At 46.7% G+C, this 24,308-nt stretch overlaps 1 protein-coding gene across 7 annotated transcripts in view; it reads left to right on the top strand.

The window, feature by feature from the left end:
- Positions 1–9,004: 9,004 nt before the first annotated feature.
- Positions 9,005–24,308, top strand: part of SEC16B (SEC16 homolog B, endoplasmic reticulum export factor) — a 54,009-nt gene continuing 38,705 nt past the window's right edge. For 4 of the 7 annotated variants that reach the window (XM_081012098.1, XM_081012101.1, XM_081012102.1 and 1 more), the window contains exons 1-10: positions 10,786–11,037; positions 11,944–12,300; positions 14,779–14,870; positions 17,387–17,507; positions 18,284–18,434; positions 18,641–18,788; positions 20,486–20,643; positions 21,928–21,989; positions 22,965–23,100; positions 23,883–24,113. In XM_081012098.1, coding sequence (XP_080868224.1) covers positions 12,005–12,300; positions 14,779–14,870; positions 17,387–17,507; positions 18,284–18,434; positions 18,641–18,788; positions 20,486–20,643; positions 21,928–21,989; positions 22,965–23,100; positions 23,883–24,113 — 1,395 coding nt within the window. In that variant the 5' untranslated portion in view covers positions 10,786–11,037; positions 11,944–12,004. Of the gene's footprint in view, positions 9,091–10,785; positions 11,038–11,943; positions 12,301–14,778; positions 14,871–17,379; positions 17,508–18,283; positions 18,435–18,640; positions 18,789–20,485; positions 20,644–21,927; positions 21,990–22,964; positions 23,101–23,882; positions 24,114–24,308 lie in introns of those variants that run through there. The other 3 variants (XM_081012099.1, XM_081012100.1, XM_081012104.1) reach the window with 3 other exon arrangements.

Genomic DNA, 24,308 nt, shown 5'->3' on the forward strand with positions numbered 1-24,308 from the left:
GAACCCAACAGTGTTGTATTTATACCCTTGCCTGCTCTTCGCCCAGCTTTCTTGCCATCTTCAAAAAATATTGGAGCAGCAGCAGCAGTGCTGGCATGTGTACAAGCCCAGACTACACTCCTAGAGTATTCAAGCCTAGAGAATGAGACATTTCTGGCCCTCTAAGTTGCCTGCAAGGGAGACTGCCTGCTTAGGAACCACTCTGAGTGCTTTGGAGGAAGAACAGTACAGAAGGGAGCAGAGTAGAGCTGTCTCTAGTGGCATGCTCAGCACCTATTTTTGCTGCTGCTAGGCCAGGCATAGGCAAACCCGGCCCTCCCAGATGTTTGGGGACTACAACTCCCATCATCCCTAGCTAACAGGACCAGTGGTCAGGGAGGATGGGAGTTGTAGTCCCCAAACATCTGGAGGGCTGAGTTTGCCTATGCCTGTGCTAGACTAAGAAGAAAGGAGGGGTAGAAGACAAAGGCTCAACCACCTGCCAAAGTGACTTGCCGGCAAAACCCTTTACCTCCACTGCTGCTGCTGCCTCTGCTGCCCTGTTTTGTATGCATCTCAAGGCTGGCAAATGAGAAGCCAGGTGTACTGCAGGATGGAGAAGGCACCGGGTCTACTGGTGTTGTGAACTTTAGTAATCCTCATTTCCTCCTCCACTGCTGCTCTGCCAACCTGTGAGTGAGTCGGCATCCGCCTGCCTCAGGAGACAACGGGAGAGTGAGCCGGGGGGCGGGGAGTCAAATTGTTGGAGTTACAGCACCTGCTGCGACTATGCAATGGAAGGCAGGTCCCATGGACTGAGAGCCGAACCAGTTCTGTATTACTGCCCTCCACATGGTTTTGTGGTTTTTAAGCCAGAAGACACATTGGCCAACTCAAGCATCACCCATTCAAGGCGAGTTCCGGCAGTGGCGTAGCGTGGGTTGTCAGCACCCGGGGCAAGGCAAGTAATTTGCGCCCCCTAACCCATGGATTTGCGCCCCCTAACCTGTGGATTTGCGCCCCCTAACCCATGGATTTGCCCTAACCCCAGATGTTGCGCCCGGTGTGGCCGGCCCCCCCTGCACCCCCCATGCTACGCCACTGGGTTGGCCAGTTGGTGTTAAAAAAGATAGAACTTTTTTTATGTATGCTACAACAGCAGCAAGAATACTCATTGCAAAGTATTGGAAGACGCAAGATTTACCCACTCTGGAAGAATGGCAGATGAAGTTGATTGACTGCATGGGATTGGCAGAAATGACTGGCAGAATCCGCAACCAGGGAGAAGAGTCGGCAGAAGAAGATTGGAAGAAATTTAAGGACTATTTACAGAAATACTGCAATATTAAGGAATGTTGAATGATGTTGGATTGAAATTACGTTAAGTGGTTTCTAGCTGTAATGGTATAAAAGGTTATGAAAAAATGGTTTTTTAAAGTAAAAGTTTAAGTTTCAAGAACTTGGATAGAAAATAAGGTGTTATTTAGCGGTAATGCTATGAGATAAGGATTTGCTGAACAAATAATTTGAACTAGAAAACAAGAAGGGGAGGTATGAGGAGGTCAGGGAAATATGTTATTGAAAAATAAGTTGTGAATTTTATGTGTTTTTAATATATATTTTTTCTATTTTTTGCATTTTTCTCTTTGTATAAAATTGAAAACTTTAATAAATATCTTATTTTAAAAAAAGGAATTTATTAAATTTATTATTTGTGGAGCCCCCGCGGGCCGAGGCAGCCAAAGCCCCCTCCCCTTGGGCGCCCGACGGAGGAAGGAACCACGGCCCGCCGGGCGGCCAGCGGCCTCTCTCCCGGTGCTGGGGGCGCACGGCGGCGGCGGCAGCGGCAGCGGCGGCTTCTCCTCCTCCTCCTCCTCCTCCTCCTCCTCGGGACTCGCTTCTCCGGAGGCTGCCCCAAGGTGAGCCCGAGCCTTTCTCCCTGCTCCGCGTCTGGCTGCCTTGCTCTGCCGCGGGGGCGACAGGGTGTGTGTGTGTTGTGCGTTGCGTTCTGCCTCCCGGGGCGGGAGGGAGCATCCCGGAGCCGCCTCCCCCTCCTCCTCCTGCGCGGGGCATGTGCCAGAGGAGGCTCCCCGGGAAATGGCCCTGGGCGCTGGGGGGTCTGGGCGGCATCCGCGGCGGCGGCGCTGAGCGAGGCGAGGAGGAGAAGCTGCCGGCGGGCGAGGGATGCGCGGGCTGAGCGAGGGGCGTTCCCCTTCCCTCTGGACTCGCGCCCCCCCCAGAAGTTGCGCCCGGTGCGGCCGGCACCCCTGGCACCCCCCACGCTACGCCACTGAGTTCCGGCAACTCTTGTTCTAGAAAAATAGCCGTGTCTAATTATAAAAACTGTACAATAATAAAAACATATAAAACCATTCCACACAAAACAGAGTCAGTAGCCTGGTTTCTATATACAGTGGTACCTTGGGTTACATACGCTTCAGGTTACAGACTCCGCTAACCCAGAAATAGTACCTCGGGTTAAGCACTTTGCTTCAGGATGAGAACAGAAATCGCGCGGCAGCAGCGGGAGGCTCCATTAGCTAAAGTGGTGCTTCAGGTTAAGAACAGTTTCAAGTTAAGTACGGACCTCTGGAACAAATTAAGTACTTAACCTGAGGTACCACTGTACACACACAAACATCCTCCTCCACCAGAGTTCAGGGAGACAAGGTGAAAACATTCCCAAGGTGGCTGCAAAGCCAAGCCAGTAGAGGAGGTGGCTGGGAAGGGGCCTTGGCCTGTGGAGAGTCGCGAGAGCCAGACGGAGAGGCTTGGGGGCCCCCTTTGGGTTCCCCACCCCTGCCTTACAGCAATATGACCTAGCATGGGTGCAACTGCAAGTGCTTCAGCGTATACATCACATCAGTCCAGCACATGGCAATCTGGAACCCGTCTTTGGTCATCTGGTCACAAGGATGTTTTCTCTTTTGCATGAGCAACGTGCCCCGTGAGATTAAGCAAAAACCTGCAGTAGCTTTACATCAACTGAAAACGTTTTACTGGGTTTCCTCCACATCACCCCCACCCCCTGCTCTGCCAAGTCCTCCTCTGGTTCCTAAGCCGTCTTCAGAAGCTATTCTCAGCCATCCTGAGATCCAGGCATGTGCTTAGTTTTAGGATGCCAATTTCTGTATGTTTTTATACGTGTGTGTGTTAGATTTGCTGCAGTGGTGTTACACAGAGAAAGACAAAACCTCCCCCCCCCCCCCAAAAAAAAATTCCATAAGCTACCAAGAATCTAGAGTTTTGGTCTTTAAACAACCACCACCAAGCTGCACATAAACTGCATGTGGAGTGTTTTATTCCCATTTTAAACCAATCTTAAAATTCAAAGCAATCCAATAAATAATGCATCCTCGTGAATTATGGATATTCCAGTGCCATTGTCTCTTGGCTATACTATATAGCCCAGAGGAACATTTTTAATTACAGAGCCATGGCAGAGTGGATAGGAAATGTTTTGTTTTCTGCTCCGTCAATTAACAGAAGTGTGCCTTTCCACTAACGATTCAGACAAAAAGTCGTGCACAGAGGCTGAGTGCTCAGCCGATGTGAAATCGCTGGAGCTCCTCCACTTCGCATGTGGGCGAATGAGTTGGTGGAATATAGAGGTGAAGAGGGATGAAGGAGATGAGGACAAGTGACCCCACCTAGGCCCGAAGTCACCCCCCCCCAAAGCAGGCTCAAGGCTTCTCAAAGCTTTTCAAAATCATTTTCTCAGCAGCTAAAAGGCATTAGCTAAGCATCAGAAGCATTTTGCTCTGCTGTAAGAAAGGTCGCTTCTCAGGTAGCTGACCTTGCCAAAAGGTACATTCAACTTGCCACTTTTCTTTCCGGGAACTGTGCCAATAGAGCAAGAGAAAAGAAACATATCTTGGACACGATGGAACGCCAGGCTTCTCATCCCCCTTTCCTGGGAAGAGTCCAAAAGAGTCCCAAGACAGGAGCTTTCTGTTCATGCTCAGGAAACACATCATGGGGCAGGACTCTTGAAGAGGAGGAGAAAGGGGAGGGAACTGGAAGGGGAATATATGCTCTGTGCAAATGACTGTGAAGCCGTGCTTGTTTGTGAGTTATCACACTTGCTCCTTCTACCAGCCGGATGGTAGAAATAAAGCTTTTTCTCTGAAACTATTCCTTGAGTGTCTGTTGACTCCCATTTCCCCGTCCCGGGAGCAAAGCTCTTCTCACCCGAGGCTAAAAAGGCTACAGTAAGGGCACAGAGAGTCCACTCGTATTGCCCCTTTGTCAGGTTCCATGTGCTGGGCGTATAATTAGAAAGGATATTTTGCTCTGTAAAGGTACATTCATTGACTATGCAAAAGCCTTTGACTGTGTCGACCACAGCAAACTATGGCAAGTTCTTAAAGAAATGGGAGTGCCTGATCACCTCATCTGTCTCCTGAGAAATCTCTATGTGGGACAAGAAGCTACAGTTAGAACTGGATATGGAACAACTGATTGGTTCAAAATTGGGAAAGGAGTACGGCAAGGCTGTATATTGTCCTCCTGGTTATTTAACTTATATGCAGAATTCATCATGCGAAAGGCTGGGCTGGACGAATCCCAAGCCGGAATTAAGATCGCCGGAAGAAATATCAACAACCTCAGATATGCAGATGACACAACCTTGATGGCAGAAAATGAGGAGGAATTAAAGAACCTTTTAATGAGGGTGAAAGAGGAGAGCGCAAAATATGGTCTGAAGCTCAACATCAAAAAAACGAAGATCATGGCCACTGGTCCCATCACCTCCTGGCAAATAGAAGGGGAAGAAATGGAGGCAGTGAGAGATTTTACTTTTTTGGGCTCCATGATAACTGCAGATGGAGACAGCAGTCACGAAATTAAAAGACGCCTGCTCCTTGGCAGAAAGGCGATGGCAAACCTAGACAGCATCTTAAAAAGCAGAGACATCACCTTGCCAACAAAGGTCCATATAGTTAAAGCCATGGTTTTCCCAGTAGTGATGTATGGAAGTGAGAGCTGGACCATAAAGAAGGCTGATCGCCGAAGAATTGATGCTTTTGAATTCTGGTGCTGGAGGAGACTCTTGAGAGTCCCATGGACTGCAAGAAGATCAAACCTCTCCATTCTGAAGGAAATCAGCCCTGAGTGCTCACTGGAAGGACAGATCGTGAAGTTGAGGCTCCAATACTTTGGCCACCTCATGAGAAGAGAAGACTCCCTGGGAAAGACCATGATGTTGGGAAAGATGGAGGGCACAAGGAGAAGGGGACGACAGAGGACGAGATGGTTGGACGGTGTTCTCGAAGCTACAAACATGAGTCTGACCAAACTGCGGGAGGCAGTGGAAGACAGGAGTGCCTGGCGTGCTCTGGTCCATGGGGTCACGAAGAGTCGGACACGACTAAACGACTAAACAACAACAACAACAACAAAGGTACATTTGGCCTCAGCGATAGGAGTCCAGCAATGAATCATTTAGCCAGTGCAATGGAGGAGGAAGAGGTTGAAAATGCGAGACTAACTGGTACCTGTAGCAGCAGCTGGAGCATGGCCTGCAGTGCCACCTGGTGGCCGATCTCGGAACTTCCATGCCCATCCCAGATTTAAAGCTTTAGGCATGTGTTTTACACACACACACACACACACACACACACACACACACACCCCAATAATTCACAAGCAGGAAATATCCCAAACAGCTCTTCCCCTGAAATATACTCGGAGTCGAGAGTGGATTTCATGCTCTATATTCAGCTCATAGTAGTGAGGAATGAAAGTTCCCCCACAATATCTGCTTTATATACATTATTTACACAATGGGCTGCACGTGATTGGCTAATTCTGGGATTCTCCTATAGGCCAATCAGGTTGTGGATTCACTTCCACCTGGAGCTGGATTGGGTGGCTCCTGCGGACCAATCAGGCTGCTGCATGTTGGATCCTATTGTTCTAGGACCAATCAGACTGTTGCATTTTGGATCCAATTCAACTCAGTACATAACATCCTCACAAACCACCCCCAAATTTCCCAACATAGGAATAGTGTGAGTGGAGGCTGGGTGCACCACATTGGAGACCCCAGGCGGAGTAGTAGGGGAATCTCATCCTTTACTTCCACAGGAAAGGGGGATGAGAAGCCTTGCGTTCGTTCCATCGTGTCCAAGATATGTTTCTTTTCTCTTGCTCTATTGGCACAGTTCCCGGAAAGAAAAGTGGCAAGTTGAATGTACCTTTTGGCAAGGTCAGCTACCTACCTGAGAAGCGACCTTTGCTACAGCAGAGCAAAATGCTTCTGATGCTTAGCTAATGCCTTTTAGCTGCTGAGAAAATGATTTTGAAAAGCTTTGAGAAGCTTTGAGCCTGCTTTGGCGCGGGGGGGGGGTGACTTCGGGCCTAGGTGGGGTCACCTGTCCTCACCTCCTTCAGAACGACTCCTCCATCATGTAATAAAACAATTACCTGCAAGTAAAAAGCTAGCCCGTCAGGAGGAAAGGGTCTCTCCAGCCTCCTCCTCGCCACGTTAGTTTTTAATTTGGCTGGGAGTGTTTTCATTTATCACAAAAGTGTCCATTTACCTGCAGGCTGATGCACTACATTCCTGTCTTCCACATCAGGATTACATGCTTAAAGGGCATGCAAATATTTCTGCTCTGAGACACTTCCCGCTGCAGCATTTTCTTGCACGGTCCCACATGCTAATAACAGCCTTATGCGTGCCGCCAAAATGGCACTTTCCATGCAGAGGATGCTATCACCTGTCCTCTTGACCCGTGCCCGTCATGGCTGATTAGAGCGTGTCCAGACGAGGTGCGGGCCCCCCTGGGGGATATTATCAATTTGTCCCTTGGCACCGGGACATTCCCAGGGGAACTGAAGGAGGCAGTGGTGCGTCCGCTCTTAAAGAAAACATCATTAGATCCCTCAGATCTATCCAATTACCGCCCGGTCTCGAATCTTCCATTCCTGGGTAAGGTGATTGAGAGAGCGGTTGCTGAACAGCTTGGTAGGTTTCTGGATGAAACATCTGCTTTGGATCCATTCCAGTCCGGCTTCCGCGCTGGTCATGGGACCGAGACGGCTCTGGTCGCCCTAACAGATGATCTCCGCAGGCAGCTGGATCGAGGTGGGTCGGGGCTGCTGATTCTTCTAGATCTGTCAGCAGCCTTTGACATGGTCGATCACGAACTCCTGGACCACCGCCTTGCCGACGTGGGGATCCAGGGCACAGTCCTTCAATGGCTGCGCTCGTTTCTCTCTGGTCGGGGACAGAGGGTGGCGCTTGGGGGGGAATTGTCATCGCGCCACTCCTTGGTGTGTGGAGTGCCTCAGGGTGCGATTCTCTCTCCGATGCTTTTTAACATCTTTATGCGCCCCCTCGCCCAGCTTGTCCGGAGTTTTGGGCTGGGTTGCCATCAGTATGCTGATGACACCCAACTCTATCTGTTGATGGATGGCCATCCTGACTCGGCCCCAGACACACTGACCAGATGTCTGGAAGCTGTGGCTGGATGGTTACGTGGGAGCCGGTTGAAGTTAAATCCTTCGAAGACAGAGGTCCTCTGGCTGGGTCGGGACGATATGGGATTGAGGGGGCAACTCCCATCTCTTGCGGGGGTGCAATTAGTGCCAGCACCGTCCGTTAAGAGTTTGGGTGTAATCTTCGATACCTCCCTTTCTATGGAGGCGCAGATTACAGCTATAACAAAGGCGGCATTTTTTCATCTCCGCCAAGCTAAGCAGTTGGCCCCTTATCTCTCTCGCCCTGACCTAGCCACTGTGATCCATGCGACGGTCACCTCCAGACTGGATTATTGTAACTCGCTCTACGTGGGGCTGCCCTTGAGACTGACCCAGAAACTCCAGCGGGTGCAGAATGCCGCGGCGAGACTCCTTATGGGGTCTTCGCTGCGAGATCACATTCATCCGGTGCTCTACCAGCTGCACTGGCTCCCGGTGGAGTACAGGATCAGGTTTAAGGTGCTGGTTTTAACCTTTAAAGCCCTATACGGCCTAGGACCCTCGTACCTACGGGACCGCCTCTCCTGGTATGCCCCACAGAGAAACCTACGGTCTGCAAATAATAACATCCTCAAGGTCCCAGGCCTCAGAGAGGTTAGGCTGGCCTCAACTAGAGCCAGGGCCTTCTCGGCTGCGGCTCCAATCTGGTGGAATGCTCTGTCACAAGAGACTAGGGCCCTGCGGGACTTGACATCTTTCCGCAGGGCCTGCAAGACAGAGTTGTTCCGACAGGCCTTTGATCAGGGCGCAGCCTGACTCCCTCCTCTGGCAACCTGCACAGAACTTTGCTTAATTGGTTGCCATCAATTTGATTTAATTAATTTTTATAATGAAATATTTTTAGATTGTGTGATTATTTGATTTTTTGATTATTTGATTGTTGTTAGCCGCCCTGAGCCCGGCTTCGGCTGGGGAGGGCGGGATATAAATAAAATTTATTATTATTATTATTATTATCAGCAGGCTTGGTGTTGCACAACTACAAAAACGTTGCAAACGAACAGCCTAAGGAAGACTGATAACACACATTGCGCCTGGAAAGGGAGGTGCGGAGGGTGGGGAATAGAGTGGCTTAGATCCTGAAGAGGCAGCACTCTGCACTGCAACGTTTTGTTACAGTTTCCACTTGTTCTCATGTATTTGCACGCAAGAGTGCAACATCCATAGCTCCTACAGCTATTGATCTTCGGATCAAAGGCGGCATGCAAATTTAATAAATAACAAGAACACGGAAATCAACGCTCCATGGGGATAAAACCTCTCTTTTTTAAAAAAATGCATCTGGTGCAGTTATCTCAAGACATAGCTGACATATGTACAGCTGCTTTGATGCTGGGAGCGATCAGGGGCATTAAAACGCTTTGCAAGCGCTTTGTCCAGTAGCGAAGTGACCTTCTCTATATGGCGGTGCCTATGCGGCCACCGATCTTTTCCCTTATTTGTAGTGCGCGTAACTAAGGTTCCGGCGGCAAGCAAGGATCCCAGCTGGAAGGTTCCGACTAGCTGACGTGGCGGGGAATGCCTGTGGGCGTGGCTATGCTAATAAGCCAGACAGACGCACAGCTTGTTGTCATGATGGGATGAAGAGGCATAAGCAAAGACTTTGTTTTAGTGATAGGTGGTGTAAGTAAACCTTTTTTTTTTAAAGCATTAGCAATAAATAAAGGAAGTCATTTCAAAGAAGAAGGCGAGCAAGGGAGCGGGGGGCGCAATTTCAAAATTTGTAAAGACAGGGGAAAAAGCAGAATGCATGAAATGCAACTTGTCAACGTGTTTAGGAAACTTGATCACTCTCTGGAGGTGGGCGGGTAGCCTTGGATTCTAATAATCCTCCTTTTGTACGTTAAAGTCACTTGCAGGCTGGTTTGCGTTTTGTTCCAGCTGCATCCCAAGGAATTAACCCTCGCAGGAATTGTGTAAAACTTTGCTCTAAAATGCTTAAATCAAGTTGGCATGTTGACTGGTAGATTTTTAAGCACAGAAAGGTCTAGCTGGGGGGCAGGGTGTGTATGTGTGTAAGCACCAGTTGTTTAAATGATTACATTAGTGAAGATGGGGGGGGGCGGGAAGGATGGAAACTTTTTATGTGAACCGCCCTGAGACCTTTGGATATATAGTGGTACCTCGGGTTACATACGCTTCACGTTACAGACTCCGCTAACCCAGAAATATTACCTTAGGTTAAGTACTTTGCTTCAGGATGAGAACAGAAATCGTGCTCCGGCAGCACGGCGGCAGCAGGAGGCCCCATTAGCTAAAGTGGGGCTTCAGGTTAAGAACAGTTTCAGGTTAAGAACGGACCTCCAGAACGAATTCAGTACTTAACCTGAGGTAACACTGTAGAGTGGTATATAAATTCAATTAATAATACAAAAAAACAAACAAACTGCAAAATACAATGTGGACTACTGTCAAAAATATGTCAAGGGATGACATGCCAAGTCTGGTAGGGCTTACTTCCTCTGAACGGGCCAAGCGTGGTTCAGAGTCTTGCGGCATGCAATGCTTTTTCACCAGTGTCTGCTGCACATTGCTTTGGAACAGTTTCTTTCAGGGAAGGGAATCATTCTGTACAGCTCCTTCTCGGAGCAATTCACTTTTCAGTACCAAAAAAGAAGTTGTTGTTTTGGGCCCTTGTGCCTGCAGGAGGATGTTTGAAGATGTGAGGCAAAAGACTGTAGTGCAAAGAAAGAAAGAAAGAAAGAAAGAAAGAAAGAAAGAAAGAAAGAAAGAAAGAAAGAAATGCTGGCTAAAAAGTGGAAAATGCAAGAACTACCTACGGTGGAAGAATGGCAGATGAAGATGATGGAGTTTTCCGAGCTAGCTGACCTAACCAGAAGAGTCCGCGACCAGAAGGAGGAGGAGTATCAGGAAGAATGGACAAAATTTAATGATTATTTAGTTAAATATGTTAAGTTAATTGGAAACAGCTTGCAGATACTTGATTGGCTTAGGATTTTATATAAGCTAAGTGATGAATTAATATGTTCAATCTCAAAATGAAAAGATTTAAGGATGTTAATGTTCAAGTTAAATTTATAAGAACTATGATTTGGAAAACCGTTAAAAGGATATGCATTGAAATTCAACCAAGGGGAAGCGAGGAAGTCACTTGACAATGTTAATAAGTGTAATATTAATAAGGTTATGATTTATGTTTGTTTATTTGTTTATAATTTTGTGAAAACCAATAAAATTTTTTGAAAAAAAGAAAAGAAATGCTGAACATTAATGCCATCCCTATACTGGGTTTTCAAATTCTCCTGCTCCCTGGTGTTTCTACATACGGAAAACTCTTTTGCCTTTTATGTTTGTTTCCCTCTGCCGTTTACAAACAGCCACAGGTATCTTTGTCTCTGAGCAAGCAAGCCCTTTGCCCGGCTTAATCAGTGCCATGGAACTGGCTGGGACTTTGGCACAGGAAGAAGCAGGGAGCGTTGACCCAGCGCAGGCTCAGAGTTAGTGAGCCATCAAGTGATGTGGCAGGCGGACTTTGACAGCTGCCTTTCGGGACGAGAAGGACTGAGGCCGGCATTTAGAGCTGTAGCTGGTGGTCTCACTTTTAAACAGGTGTGGTGTGTCTGTGTGTTTGTGTGTGTGTGTAAACAAGCTCACGTGTTGGTGGGAATATTGTTGCTCACCCCAGGATTTATCCTGGAACATCCCATTGAAACTCGGTTTGCTCTGCCTAGAGGGTGGGTGTGAAACAAAAGCAAAAACAAATTGAGTCAGTACCATTTGTGCAGGGTCAGATGTTAGGACTTGCTGCAGATGGGTTGACAAAGATGAGTAGTGCAAAATATAGGGGGCATGGGTTACTTTTAAAAATGGGCCAGCAGGGGAAGAAATACCTTTTGTTCTTACAGAACATGGCATTTAAGATTTATTCACAGGTGGTGTTTTGAATACAGGGATGTACTAGTTGAGAGAGCAACTAAGTGTTCAGTTCCGTTCTCACTTCAGTTATGAATTTATTAGTTGGTCGTATGCCAGCCACAGTTTTACAGGACTGCTGTAAGATGCTGAAATAGTGTATGTGAAGTTCTCTGAGGACTTAGAAAAAGTGCTTTGTAATTCTTGTTGTTAAATGTTGAGATCAGTCATGTTGAATGCTGTCCATTCAGTGTTCCTAGTCTGTCAGAACTCTGTGCCTAAAATGTCAACCTCTGAACAAACTCAGTGTTCAAAATAAAGCAAAGTAAAATACAACGTGTTTACACAGACCCATCTTTTGCACCAAGTCATACAATTTTAGTGCATTTATTTAGACACCGGGTATTGAACCTGTGACCTGCCCTGCCACTGAGCTTGTCAATGGGCTTCCTTGCTTTTTACACGGGAGCCCTTTGCAGGCTACTGCCCATGTGCTCTAATGTGTGTCTGCAGAGAACCACGAGGCATGGAAACCTTGGGATATTTTAAAGACGGGCTGTTTTTGTTGCGTCACCTCTCTTACAATTATGCTTATCTTTGCAGGAAGCCGAAGCAGGTTTGGTAAGGAAATCTGAACGAAAGCAGGCCCTGCAGAAAGTCCAAGATGGATCCTTGGGTCCCACCGCAGCAGGCCCAGCCACAAGGGAGACATGTTCCCCACATGGAAGGCTACGAGAGGGGCCCATGGAGGGCAGTTTCCCATGGCATTCCACCGCCTCAATCCAGGCACAGCAGTGAGTGGCTGTACCACCATGAACCCTGGGCTAGGCCTCAGCCTTGGCCAGATGCTCGAGTAGAATACCACCATGCTGTCCATCACCCAAGACTCCAGGACTATAGGAGGCCAAACTCCAGAGCAGAGTATTATGAAACTGGCTATCCCAACCGGTCATATTCAAGGTAAGACCTCTAAAGCCCTAAACGGCCTCGGCCCAGTATACCTGAAGGAGTTTCTCCACCCCCATTGTTCTGCCCGGACACTGAGGTCCAGCTCTGAGGGTCTTCTGGCGGTTCCCTCATTGCGAGAAGCAAAGCTATAGGGAACCAGGCAGAGGGCCTTCTCGGTGGTGGCACCTGCCCTGTGGAATGCCCTCCCACCAGATGTCAAAGAGAACAACAACTACCTGACTTTTAGAAGACATCTGAAGGCAGCCCTGTTCAGGGAAGTTTTTAATTTGTGATATTTTAATGTATTTTTAATCTTTGTTGGAGGCCGCCCAGAGTGGCTGGGGAAACCTGGCTAGATGGGCGGGATACAAATAATAAATTATTATTATTATTATTATTATTGGGGGAAAACAGACAGTTTTTAATGTGTGATATTTTAATGTATTTTTAATCTTTGTTGGAAGCTGCCCAGAGTGGCTGGGGAAAACCAGCTAGATGGGCGGGATACAAATAATAAATTATGATGATGATGATGATGATGATGATGAGTTGAGAAAGACAACACTCAGAAGGATTGGGGGACTTTGCAGAGAGATCAGCAGAGCTTCTTCTTCCATATAGTCTCCTAGCCCTTCTCTGTTTCGTACAGAGGGCCTCAAACATTCATTTATCACTTCAGTTCCAATGTTTGTTTGTTTTTTTATATTAATGCAGCTGTGTGGAACTCCAAATCAGAGCATTTAATCCAAGTAGTTCCAAAGGAGGAAGAGAGGGATAACTATCTCCTCATTTACAGGATCCCTCTAGTAGCTTTCTCTCTCTCTCTCTGTGTGGGAAATCTACTGGATCTGCAGATCTTTTCTGCTGGGGTGAAAGAAGGAGATTGTGTGTGGGATTTTTAGTTGGAAAATGCCAACTAAAGAATTACGCAGCCCCTTTCCTGCTGCACTACTCCAAACTAATTTGGAGCTCCCTATCACCTCAGCAAATAATTTTAAAAATCACTGGAAAAACAATGGCCTGATTCAGACATTGGATAACTATAGGCGTTTCCAGCATGGATGATGTAGGGGTTCACACTTGGGTCCCATCCAGCATCATTGGGTACACGTTTGGTACGCTTTAGACCTTTGAGTAATTAGCACAAAGGTTGCAGAGCATTTCCTCGCGTCTTTTGTTGAATGTGCTTAGTAATCTCCCTGTGACCAGGATCTCTTCTCTTAGGAGTGTTTCCAGTTGCATGTTCAATCAGATGCATCAGATATTCGAGCTAATTTGACAGAGGTCTAAAGAGGAGCCTATGCGTCTGAGGATGCTGGGGGGGGGGTGAGGGGGGGCACTGTTCACGTTTAAGACCTCATGTGCTCAGGCCTTATGTTTTCCCGCTATATGAACAAGCTGTGATGAGTTTTGGCTGTTCTCTCCTCCCCTAATGCATCTGCAGAGAAGTTGGAAGCTTTCACTTCCAGGTTTACACAAACCACAGTTCTCAGTGATGCCCGAATTAGGAAACTGTTGTTTGCTTAGCCAACAACTACCAGACTTTTAGCAGATATCCGCAGGGACCCCTGTTTAGGGAAGCTTTTAATGTTTAACAGACTATTGTATTTTAATATTTTGTTGGAAGCCGCCCAGAGTGGCTGGGGAAACCCAGCCAGATGGGTGGGGTATAAATAAATTATTATTATTATTATTATTATTATTAGCCCTACAGAAGTTGCTGAACTACAGCCCCCATCATCCCTAATCACTGGCCATGCTGGTAGAAGTTGGAGTCCAACAAGATCTAGAGAGCACCATGTTGGCTAACCCTGATTTAAACTATTGTTCGAGAAAACAAACAGGTCCTGAAATCACCGTTTGCTCCCAACTAGTTCTCACTAAACATAGTCTGAAACAAACCACAGTTCCCTTAATTTGGATGCTATGGGGAACCGTGGTTAGTTCAGAACTGAAATTGAAAGCTTGTGAAAGAAGAGGAGTATACAAACATTATGCTTGCTGCAGCTTGTTTACATAGCAGAAACCATTATTTCCTGCTTTATCTGATTTGGGCCTCTGTATCTCCTATATCACATCTACTGTTGTAGTCACACTGCTTCTTTATCCTGTAACTTGCTCCTGCTCTCGTTCCTGATCTCATTTGCCTTGTCTCTTCTCACAATTCACCCTGGTGAATTATAGACAGGCTAGCTATTCATTGCATCGGTGAGGTAAAGTAAGTAGAACATCAAGGGATTTATTTGTGGTCTGTATTCATATTTTTCAATGATCAAATACAGAGCTGGAAGTGGGAGAGAAGGTCATTTCAATTACCAAGTGGTCATTATAGCTCATTTATTACCTTCCATAGCAGTTTTTGGAACTGTTTCTGACAGCATTTCCCTCCTGATTTTTTTATCCTCACAAATAACGAGGAATTTAGACAGTTACCCAAAGCAGCTTCCTCCATCTCCCTTTCTGCTCTCTCTCCTTTGGGCCACGCTTCAGGCAAGGTTATGAAGACCATCACCGGACCTTTGTGGAAGATTATGCGCATGACGACTACCAGAGATACCCCCAAACTTGGCAGAGTGAGAGAGGTACTGCATTCTCCACAGAAACAAAACTGGTTTAAAAATACTTGATGGAACTGGGTTGAAGAGGAATTCTGGAATTCATTCTGGTGGTGTGTGCGTCTGTACATATTCAAAGCCTTCCTTACGCCATGCTTGTTCTCTGCCTCTGTCTCTCCTTCATGGCTCTGTGTTGTAAAAGGCTGCGTACACACCACACACTGAAACCACATTGAATCCCCATTATTTTCCCCAACCCAGAAAATAATTTGTGTGAACTGTGGTTTACCCCTATTAACAAACTACTCTTCCTAGGATTCTTTGGAGAAACTCATGTAGTTTAGACATGCTTTAAATGTACACAGCCCAACAATTCTCTGTGGTTAGATTTACCATTGTCTCATTTGCTGTGTTCAATGACCCTCCTCATTTGATAAATTCTGGATTTTTAAAAAAAAGAAAAAGAAAAAAAGAAGTCCATCTCAGCAAGAATGTGATTTTTTTGTCTCGAAGGCTCAAAATTCTCAGTACTTTTTCAGAACTAGTTCTGAGCCTAAATGTCACCCCATTTACAGGCCCTGGAAGTCCCAGATTTATTTATTTACTAATACATTTATACCTTGAGTTATGCAGGAATTTTAAGAAACCAAAAAATCAGTGCAGTTTTGAAATCGGTGGATAGAATCTAGAAGTTTTGAAAGGTTCAGCCTGTTATCTTGATTTAAAATGATGTCCAACACTATCCAAACATAGGCGAATATTCACTCCTTAATCTGAGGAACCACCATGCACAATTTGGATACAATATAGTAAGACAAGGGTTGCCAACCGTTTTGGATTAGTGGGCACATTTCAAATTTTGAGAGAGTGCTGGGGGTGCCAGTTACAAAATGACTGCCATGTAGTGGGCATGGCATAACACAAAATGGCTGCCACTGGGAGCATGGCATGACATAGAGTTAGAGAGACAGCTGCCCCTGGCAACCTTATACTTACCATGTGAAATGCTGTGCTGGTCCTGATTATGGAGATCTCTCTCTCAGAAAAAATAAACGTGGTAGCCAACACCACTCTCATTTCACAGAAATTGCTTAGAAAGTACCGGCACATTTTGCTGCATAACTTTCTTTCTAGGAGAGCTAGAGACTGGCCAGATGCAAGTGGAAGGCAGAACCAGAGGCTAAAGTGGGCGGGGCACGAGTGTGAATTTTACCTTTACACAGTAGGTTAGTTTCCACCCACACCCACCCTTCTCCATTCAGACAGGCAATCAAAAGCAGGATCAGAGTCCAAGGACATATTTTAATCTGGCAAAAAACACTCAAGGCAGGCGTATATAAAGGGTGGTGAGGGGACAGAGGGTATGGCTTAGGTGTGAACTTGGGTCAGATGGAGAGGGGAAGGCCATTTTGCCCCTGCCAGGTTTCAGTTGTACATAAAGGTAAAGGTAAAGGTACCCCTGCCCGTATGGGCCAGTCTTGCCAGACTCTAGGGTTGTGCGCTCATCTCACTCTATAGGCAGACACTTCCGGGTCATGTGGCCAGCGTGACAAGCTGCATCTGGCGAGCCAGCGCAGCACACGGAACGCCGTTTACCTTCCCGCTGGTAAGCGGTCCCTATTTATCTACTTGCACCCGGGGTTCTTTCGAACTGCTAGGTTGGCAGGTGCTGGGACCGAACGACGGGAGCGCACCCCGCCGTGGGGATTCGAACCGCCGACCATGCGATCGGCAAGTCCTAGGCGCTGAGGTTTTACCCACAGCGCCACCCGCGTCCCTTCAGTCGTACATAGACCTTTCTTAATCTAAAGGTAGATTTTGAGTGAACCTTTGACTGAGCCTAACAAATTATAAATGTTCCTCCGAGCATTTGTGAATTGATAATCCTGGCGCCTGGGGTGTAGCTGACTGTTCTACTGTGGATTCTGGCACTTTTTCATATGGTTTTATTGGAATTGTTTTGTATTATTGTGAACAGACCTTGGATCATTGATGAGGGGCAATATAGAAATTTTAAGAATGAACAAACATTTGTAAGTTCCGGTGTGCAAGTATGTGCACACATGTTGCCTATGTTTGTGCATTCACATGTGTAAAAAACCCTCTGGTGTACATGACTTTTAATGGCCTCCTGTAATCAGATGTACCGTATTTTTCGCTCTATAAGACGCACCAGACCACAAGACGCACCTATTTTTTGGAGGTGGAAAACAAGGAAAAAAATATTCTGAATCTCAGAAGCCAGAACAGTAAGAGGGATCGCTGCGCAGTGAAAGCAGCAATCCCTCCTGCTGTTCTGGCTTCTGGGATAGCTGCGCAGCCTGCATTCGCTCCATAAGACGCACAGACATTTCCCCTTACTTTTTAGGAGGGAAAAAGTGAGTCTTATAGAGCAAAAAATACGGTACATTGTTTCTAAACATAGCCCCTTTGACAACAAAAGGCAATCGTATCTGGTGTCTCCAAGGTAGCTTTATCAGTTTTTAAATGTTGCAGATGCCTGGAGGTAGAGCTGCTCCTTTTTATTTTCTCTGAGTATGTAGATCCAAGACAGAGAGATACCTGGGGCGAAGGTACAAATTACTGGGACCAGAACTATTACAGAGATCAACATCGGGTAGAAAGCAGCGGCTTTGCAGAGCATCACAATGGGACTCCAGTTTGGTAAGGAAATCCCATGAGCTGACCCACCCAACTGGGAAATGACTAAGATCTCTTTAATCCAGTGTCTGTGAAGGACACTTGGTGACTCTCTGCTCTTGCAGTGTGCCTCAGGGAAGCACGTTTCCCCACAGGAGGCTCCTGAGACCTTTGCCAGGTGAATATAGTCCCGGGATGCGCACTCTGCAGGCCAGTGTGGTGTAGTGGTTAAGAGCAGTGGACTCGTAATCTGGTGAACCGGGTTTGATTCCCCGCTCCTCCACATGCAGCTGCTGGGTAACCTTGGGCTGGTCACACTTCTCTGAAGTCTCTCAGCCTCACTCACCTCACAGAGTGTTTGTTGTGGGGGAGGAAGGGAAAGGAGATTGTTAGCTGCTTTGAGACTCCTTAGGGTAGTGATAAAACGGGATATCAAATCCAAACTCCTCCTCCTCTTCTTCTTCTTCTTCTTCTTCTTCTTCTTCTTCTTCTTCTTCTGTGTAGGTCCTGGAGAACTAGATATGTTGCCCTGTTATTTGCAGCAAATCTGAAATCCAACCACTGCAAACATTTCAATAAAGAAAAGTTAAGAGGTCATCTTTAATAGATCCGTTTTTGTTTTTCACTCAGAGTAAGACCCTGGATCCCAAACAGCCTCAAAATATGCGCAAATGTGCCCTTAATGCATAACCATGCTCTCCTGTGGGGAGATGCATGAGCTCTCTGTGAGAGTGCAGCCAACAGATTTGTAAACAAAATCTCTCTCCCCCCCCCCCCTTTTGCTACCCTTCTTCAATAAGGTCTAAGAGGCATGAGTCCTACGAAGACAATTACGTTTCAAAGAAAGATGGCTCCTATGATATAAATTACAGTTATCCTTTGCAACAAGGACAGATTCAGGATGAATTCCAGTGGAAGTTCCAGGAGAACACCAGTGTTCCAGCGCATGAGGTGCGAGCTTTGGGGCTTGTCCAGGGTATCCTTTCTTCTTCCCTCATCCCAGCTGGTGCTACTTGGATAGGCCTGAGAGCCTTAGAAAGCAAATGCCAGCTTTAAAGTTCTTTGTAAAGGGTGTTGCAGTTCATTTTCCCTTTCCTTTCGTCAAGAACATCGTTCCTTCTATTCCGCCTCTTCCCCGCTCCTTTTCTCCATTGTAGGTTCCATTGCCTGAGGAACCAAGCATGCTCCAAAAGTATAAGGAATCGGGCCTCAGCTCAAGTAGCTATGAGCTTAGCCAGTACATGTTCGATCCCTCCAGCCACTACGAAGCAGCTCCCTCCAAGGACTGGAGCCCCATTCAGGCAGGTAAGGTATTCCAACACCAGGAACATCTGGTGTACAGGTGACCAAGGCATTTGCCAACACCTTGAGGCTAGCATCAGGGCTACCACTGTGCATTCTTTCTTTGCGTGGATTTTTTTCATCCCTCCAATCTGACCCCCTATATAGGTTTTTAATCTGGTGTTGTTAATTGTGCATGTTCAGCCCTTTTCTTTTCAACATTTGCATTGTAGGACACCTTGTGAGGGCTTGCCCCAAAAGGCAGGGTGGAAATACCTTAAATAAATGATGCTATTTGTCTAAACATGGGAGTGTTCCCATCACCTAAAAGAGGGGTGAGGTTAGAGTTTTAAAAGCAGAAGGATGGTGCAGGAGCAGATTTGGACAGAACCCTCCATTTGCCCGTAAATTACCTCCAAGTTCTTTTCTAACTGGTGTCAGAGCTCAGCTGAAGACAAAAACTATGATGGAGAAAAGCTGTGGGAAGGTTTGACAGGAGTAGTGATCTGTACTTCTCATCCATGTACCCTTTTTGCTTGTGAAATCACATCCTCCTTTGAGACTGAGTCAGTTCTTTGTTTAGACACATTGAACGACAGGCATCCTTCTAGTCTGGGGCTCAGAGTCGGGCAGGAGGCATGTCAAACAAAGGTTTACTTCAGTCACTTACAGGATGGCCCCCATCTTTGTGTGGTGGGGGTCATGGCTGTGCATCTTCCCCCTTCCCTGCGGATCTAAAACAGAGATCCCCAAACTAAGGCCCGTGGGCCAGATAAGGCCCCGAGGGACTCGTTTATCCGGCCTGCGGCAACCCCCGCCGCCCACTGCCACCGCCTGCTCTTACTGGTGCTGCGCCGCTACCCACTTCTGGGTAGGAGGAGCACCGGAAATAGCTTGTGCACATGCGCAAGTGTTATTTGTGCATGCGCATGCGCAAGCGTTATTTCCAGTGCACATCCGGGTCAAAGGAGGCCCATGCACATGTGCACAAGCTATTTCTAGTGCTCCTCTGACCCGGAAGTGTATCGGAAATAGCGTGTGCGCACGCATATGGGCATGCGCTTCCCCGCCCTCCGGCCCACCATGTGATCGGTGCTGGAGACACCGGCCCGAGGCACAGTAAGTTTGCTGACCCATGATCTAAAACAAGGAAGGTATAACCTGTAGCCATCCAGATGTGGTTGAAGCACAACTCACAACATCACTGATCATCGGACGCACTGGCTTGGCATGGATGGAAGTTGTAGGAGTCCAACAAGATCTGGAGAGTGCCAGATTCCACAGCCCTGATCTACAGTAATGTGTGATGCAGGGGCAACACTTGCCTGTAAAGCTCCCACCTTCCCAATTCAAAGACTGCAGCTGCCCAACATGTGTCTGAACTTGACCAAACTCTTTTTGTGTTACCCCATCAGCTTAGAATCATAGAATCATAGAATCATAGAGTTGGAAGAGACCACAAGGGCCATCGAGTCCAATCCCCTGCCAAGCTTCCTCTATGTCTTTTCTGCTTTCTATTGTTGAGTTGAGTTGAGTTCTGTTCCCTTCACTGTCACCCCCTATGACAAGGCAGTTATTCTTCCTGCCTTCTTTCAGATTTACAGTTCACTGAGCAGCTTATTTGATGTGCGTTTTAGCCAGCTTGCTTTCTTGTCAGTCTGGGATCAGCCTCTGGCCTAAGCCAATGACAAGTCACTAACGGTCCCGGTCTTGTCATTTAGCAGAAGACCTGCCAGTTCCTCTTCACCCTGTGGCACCTCTGAAGTTTCGAGTCCCTCATGTACCTGTGTGCTTTGGAGCTGGGGGGCAGCTGGTCCGAGGATGTCCTAATCACCCAGCAGATGGGCAACCTGCTGTTGTCAAAATGCACAGCCTGGAGGTAAACATTAACTTGCCCCTTGGAAGTGAGATGATTGTTGCAAATCTGCCCTCCGTTGCTTTGACAGTTCTTTCTCCTGAGTCTTGACTTCACTCTTTCATTCCTGCCTCACCTCTCTCGTTGTTTTATTTTGCTGTCAGTCAGCTATGAGCCTTGTTTTAACAACTCCTTTATCTGTGGATTTGGGAATGTCTTCTTTGCGCTGGCACCTCCCAACATCAGCCTGTCCCCTGGTGTTTGCTTAAAGCGTCTTCTAGACACCCTCTGATTTCCAGCTGTTTGGCAGAAATCCATTTCAAGGTTCATCGCAATCAGTAGAAACATTCTTTTTAAAAGGAAGAAAGCAGAGATTCTGCAGGCAGCTGGAAGAATTCATATTGCAGACCCTATTCTGTGATCCCCTTGCCATGGGGATTCCTATGAAATAGCTACTCTAGTTATTAAGGGGTCACAAATATCATTGTTCAAATCTCTCCACCATAAATTTACTAGGTTGCCCCAGATAAGCCATTACCTTTCAGCTTCAGCTGATTTACTGAATAATATTGTTAGGGCTTGTCTACAGAGACATTTTCTATGTGTTTGTAACTGTTTTTATTTGCATAGCCCACATCCCTCGATGACACCAGTCTCCATGCTTTGCCCCTGTATATGTGGGCTTACCTGAAATGGGGATAATTTGATAAATTGGGGGAAACTGGGCTCCAAACAACTCCCCTCGGGATTGCAGATTATTTGTTTTGGTGTTTTGGGGCAGTTGTCAGTTGTCACTTTCTGGTACTCCTCTTTTCAGGCCTACTACTTCTTTCTTTCATTTCTTATAATAATAATTTATTATTTATACCCCACCCATCTGGCTGGGTTTCCCCAGCCATTCTGGGCGGCTTCCAACAAAGTATTAAAATACAGGCTGTGCTTGTAACTATTTCCTGTGTGCTTCTGAATGGAAGAATATATATATTTCCTTTTAATCCCTCAGATTAGCACGAACCCAGAAAACTGCACAAGCCAATGGCAGCTTGCTTGCGCGCGTGCACACACACACACACACACACACACACTCCTGATCCCTCAGATATGCATAAAACCAGAAAGCTGAATTGGCAGATGCCTGATTGTGTGCCATAGGAAGAGAGACAAGGGCAGGAAGATGTTCAAAGAGCTTATGCAACCCTAGATGCCTAAAACAAGCACAACATAGCATACTTTCTACAACCACTTTAGCTACAGTGAGTGCAGACAATTATCTGAATCCCACTCACTGACTCTTTCCTTGTTTTCCAGGTGATCCTACATGATACAGCTGAGCAGGAAGAATTGAGAGCCTTCCCAGGACCTCTAATCAGGTACATGACCTCTGAAAGAGTACAACTTAAGTTTTCATTCTCCACCGTAGCCCTGAGGCAGCCCTACTCTGAAGCAAGCTGAGACGTCCCAGGCAACAGGCTCTGGATGTTATTGATGGGCAGCAAAGTGGGAGTCAGGGGATCTGACTCATGGGGCGCTGTGTACCAGGGTGTTCAGCTGTGCAAGCCCCACTGAAATGAATAGGAGCACACAACTCCTCCTTTGCGGCTCTTCTTTGTTTTCTTGTGACAGAAAAACTGCCCAGTGAATTGTGTTCTTTGTCAATCAGAGGAAGGGTGCTGGTTGGATTTTCTGTTTCAGGCACTAGAGTAGCCTGAAGAAAGTGTTTCATTTCTGCCATTTGGGCTGCAGGAGGCTATTTTAACATGTTGTACTGGTCACAGTGTTCTAATGATATGGGATTAGAATAAAAAGTTGAGGGTGAGGGAAGGTGGAAATAAAAGTTCTCCGCCTCCCCCAAGTAGTTGTCATGGTGAATGCTCTCTTAAACTGTCGTTATTATTTGATTCTCCTCACACCAGCTCCTGGGCAAAAGCCAGAGGGTTTGCTTATGCATTCAAATTATTGCATTGATTGCTGAGTTGTTGAGAAGGGTGCTCAGTCACTGGTTTCAGGACAGATTCAGTCACGTAGCTACACATTCAGGTTGCACAGTTATAGTTGATTGGGAGGTCTTGCGCAGTAAGCCAACTTCCTTGCAGAATTGGACTTTTTGCAGTAAGGAAAGTGACGGGGGAAATGCCCCGGAGAGTTGTGGGATGATACTTGCTTCAGCAAGAGTGTGTGAGTGCATTCAGTTTGGAGGGGTCACGTCGAAGCCTTTGGAAATGTTATATAGCAGGGATGGGGAATCTTGCCCTCCGCAGCCCTCCAAACCTCCAAACCTACCCAGTCCTCGAGATCTGGGCCACCTATGGGTCTGAAAGTCCTTGCTCCCCTTTCTGCTCTTCCAGGGAGGATCTGCACAAGGTGGACGTGATGACGTTTTGTCAGCGCAGAGCAGCTGTGGCCTGTGACCTGGACTCCAGCCGAAGCAGAGATTCTGCCCTGCTTTGGAAACTCCTCCTCCTCCTTTGCCGGCAGAACGGGGTGTGTATCTCCTACGGGGCGAATCTTTGCAGAGATAAGTTAGAGAGCCTGGCTAGCATACCCCTTTGTGGCCCACGTTTTCACCAACTTCCTCTGCTTAGACTTCACCTTTATCCCTCCCCAATCACTTTTGCAACTGATATCTGATGTCTTCCTTGGTGTTGGAGTCTGTACGTGCAGTGTGGACCCAGACCTCTGGGAAGTGAGTGCAGGTTTCCATTGATTTTGGGAGGATTTCTCAATGTCTGGTGTCCTTACGTTACCCTTATTTTCCCCAAAACCCTAGAAGAAAGGGCATGGTATTTGTTCTTCCTTCTCAAGTGTTCAGCTTTGAGGTCTGGGTATAATGCCAGGCAGACCTTTTGGCCTTTTCCGGTAAAACCTGAAATAAATTTGAATCATGTGCAGCATGAACTTGAAACTGTCGATCCTACGTTTTATATTCAAAATGTCAGAAGTGTTAAAATGTCACCTTTATTTCCATTTTTTAAGGAGAGGGTTTGACATAATTGGCACCATGCAATATGCATGTCTATTTAACAATCTATCCTGTTTTTCAACGGTCAAGACCCATAAAACGTTATGCAAATAAATAATAAATTAAAGATGCAAGCTGTTAAGAAAAGAACGCATAGCAATTTGAGAATTTGTGTAGTGTCAGTACGCAAGTTTCAGGAGTTTGAGCTGTTTGTTGTCCAACTAGGTAAATTTGTAAAATTTGCAATGTTTGCAATTACGTCTGAATCCTGTAGCCGCTGTGCTTTCTCCTCGTCCCTTTGCAGTCCATGGTGGGCTCAGATACAGCTGAGCTGCTGATGCAGGATATCCGGCGCCGGGAAAGGTACAAAAGGCAAGAGCCAGCAGCCAACTTGATCAACCTGACGGATGAGGAGTGGCCAGTGCAGGGCTGTGGGACTCCAGATCTTCTCACGGGGGAGATTGTCCCAAGTGCCGCCACACCAGAGCAAAGAGTAGAGAAGTTCACCAAACTCCTCTTTTACGGCAGGAAAAAAGTAAGCTGAAAGCTTATGTCTTCTGTGGCAAGTTTTGTGGGTTTAATGCACAGAAAGAGGCCTGGGTCGCACACATACACATATCCTAGTTGCATCAAATGATTTCTCCTGTGTCTGAGCCATCACAAATTAATCACTGCAGTACAGAAGCCACTTCTGCTACAGCAACGTTCACACCAGCAAAAATCAGTGCAT

Source organism: Podarcis pityusensis (genome assembly GCF_964106645.2).
Source record: "Podarcis pityusensis genome assembly, chromosome: 6".
Taxonomy (NCBI): Eukaryota; Metazoa; Chordata; class Lepidosauria; order Squamata; family Lacertidae; genus Podarcis; species Podarcis pityusensis.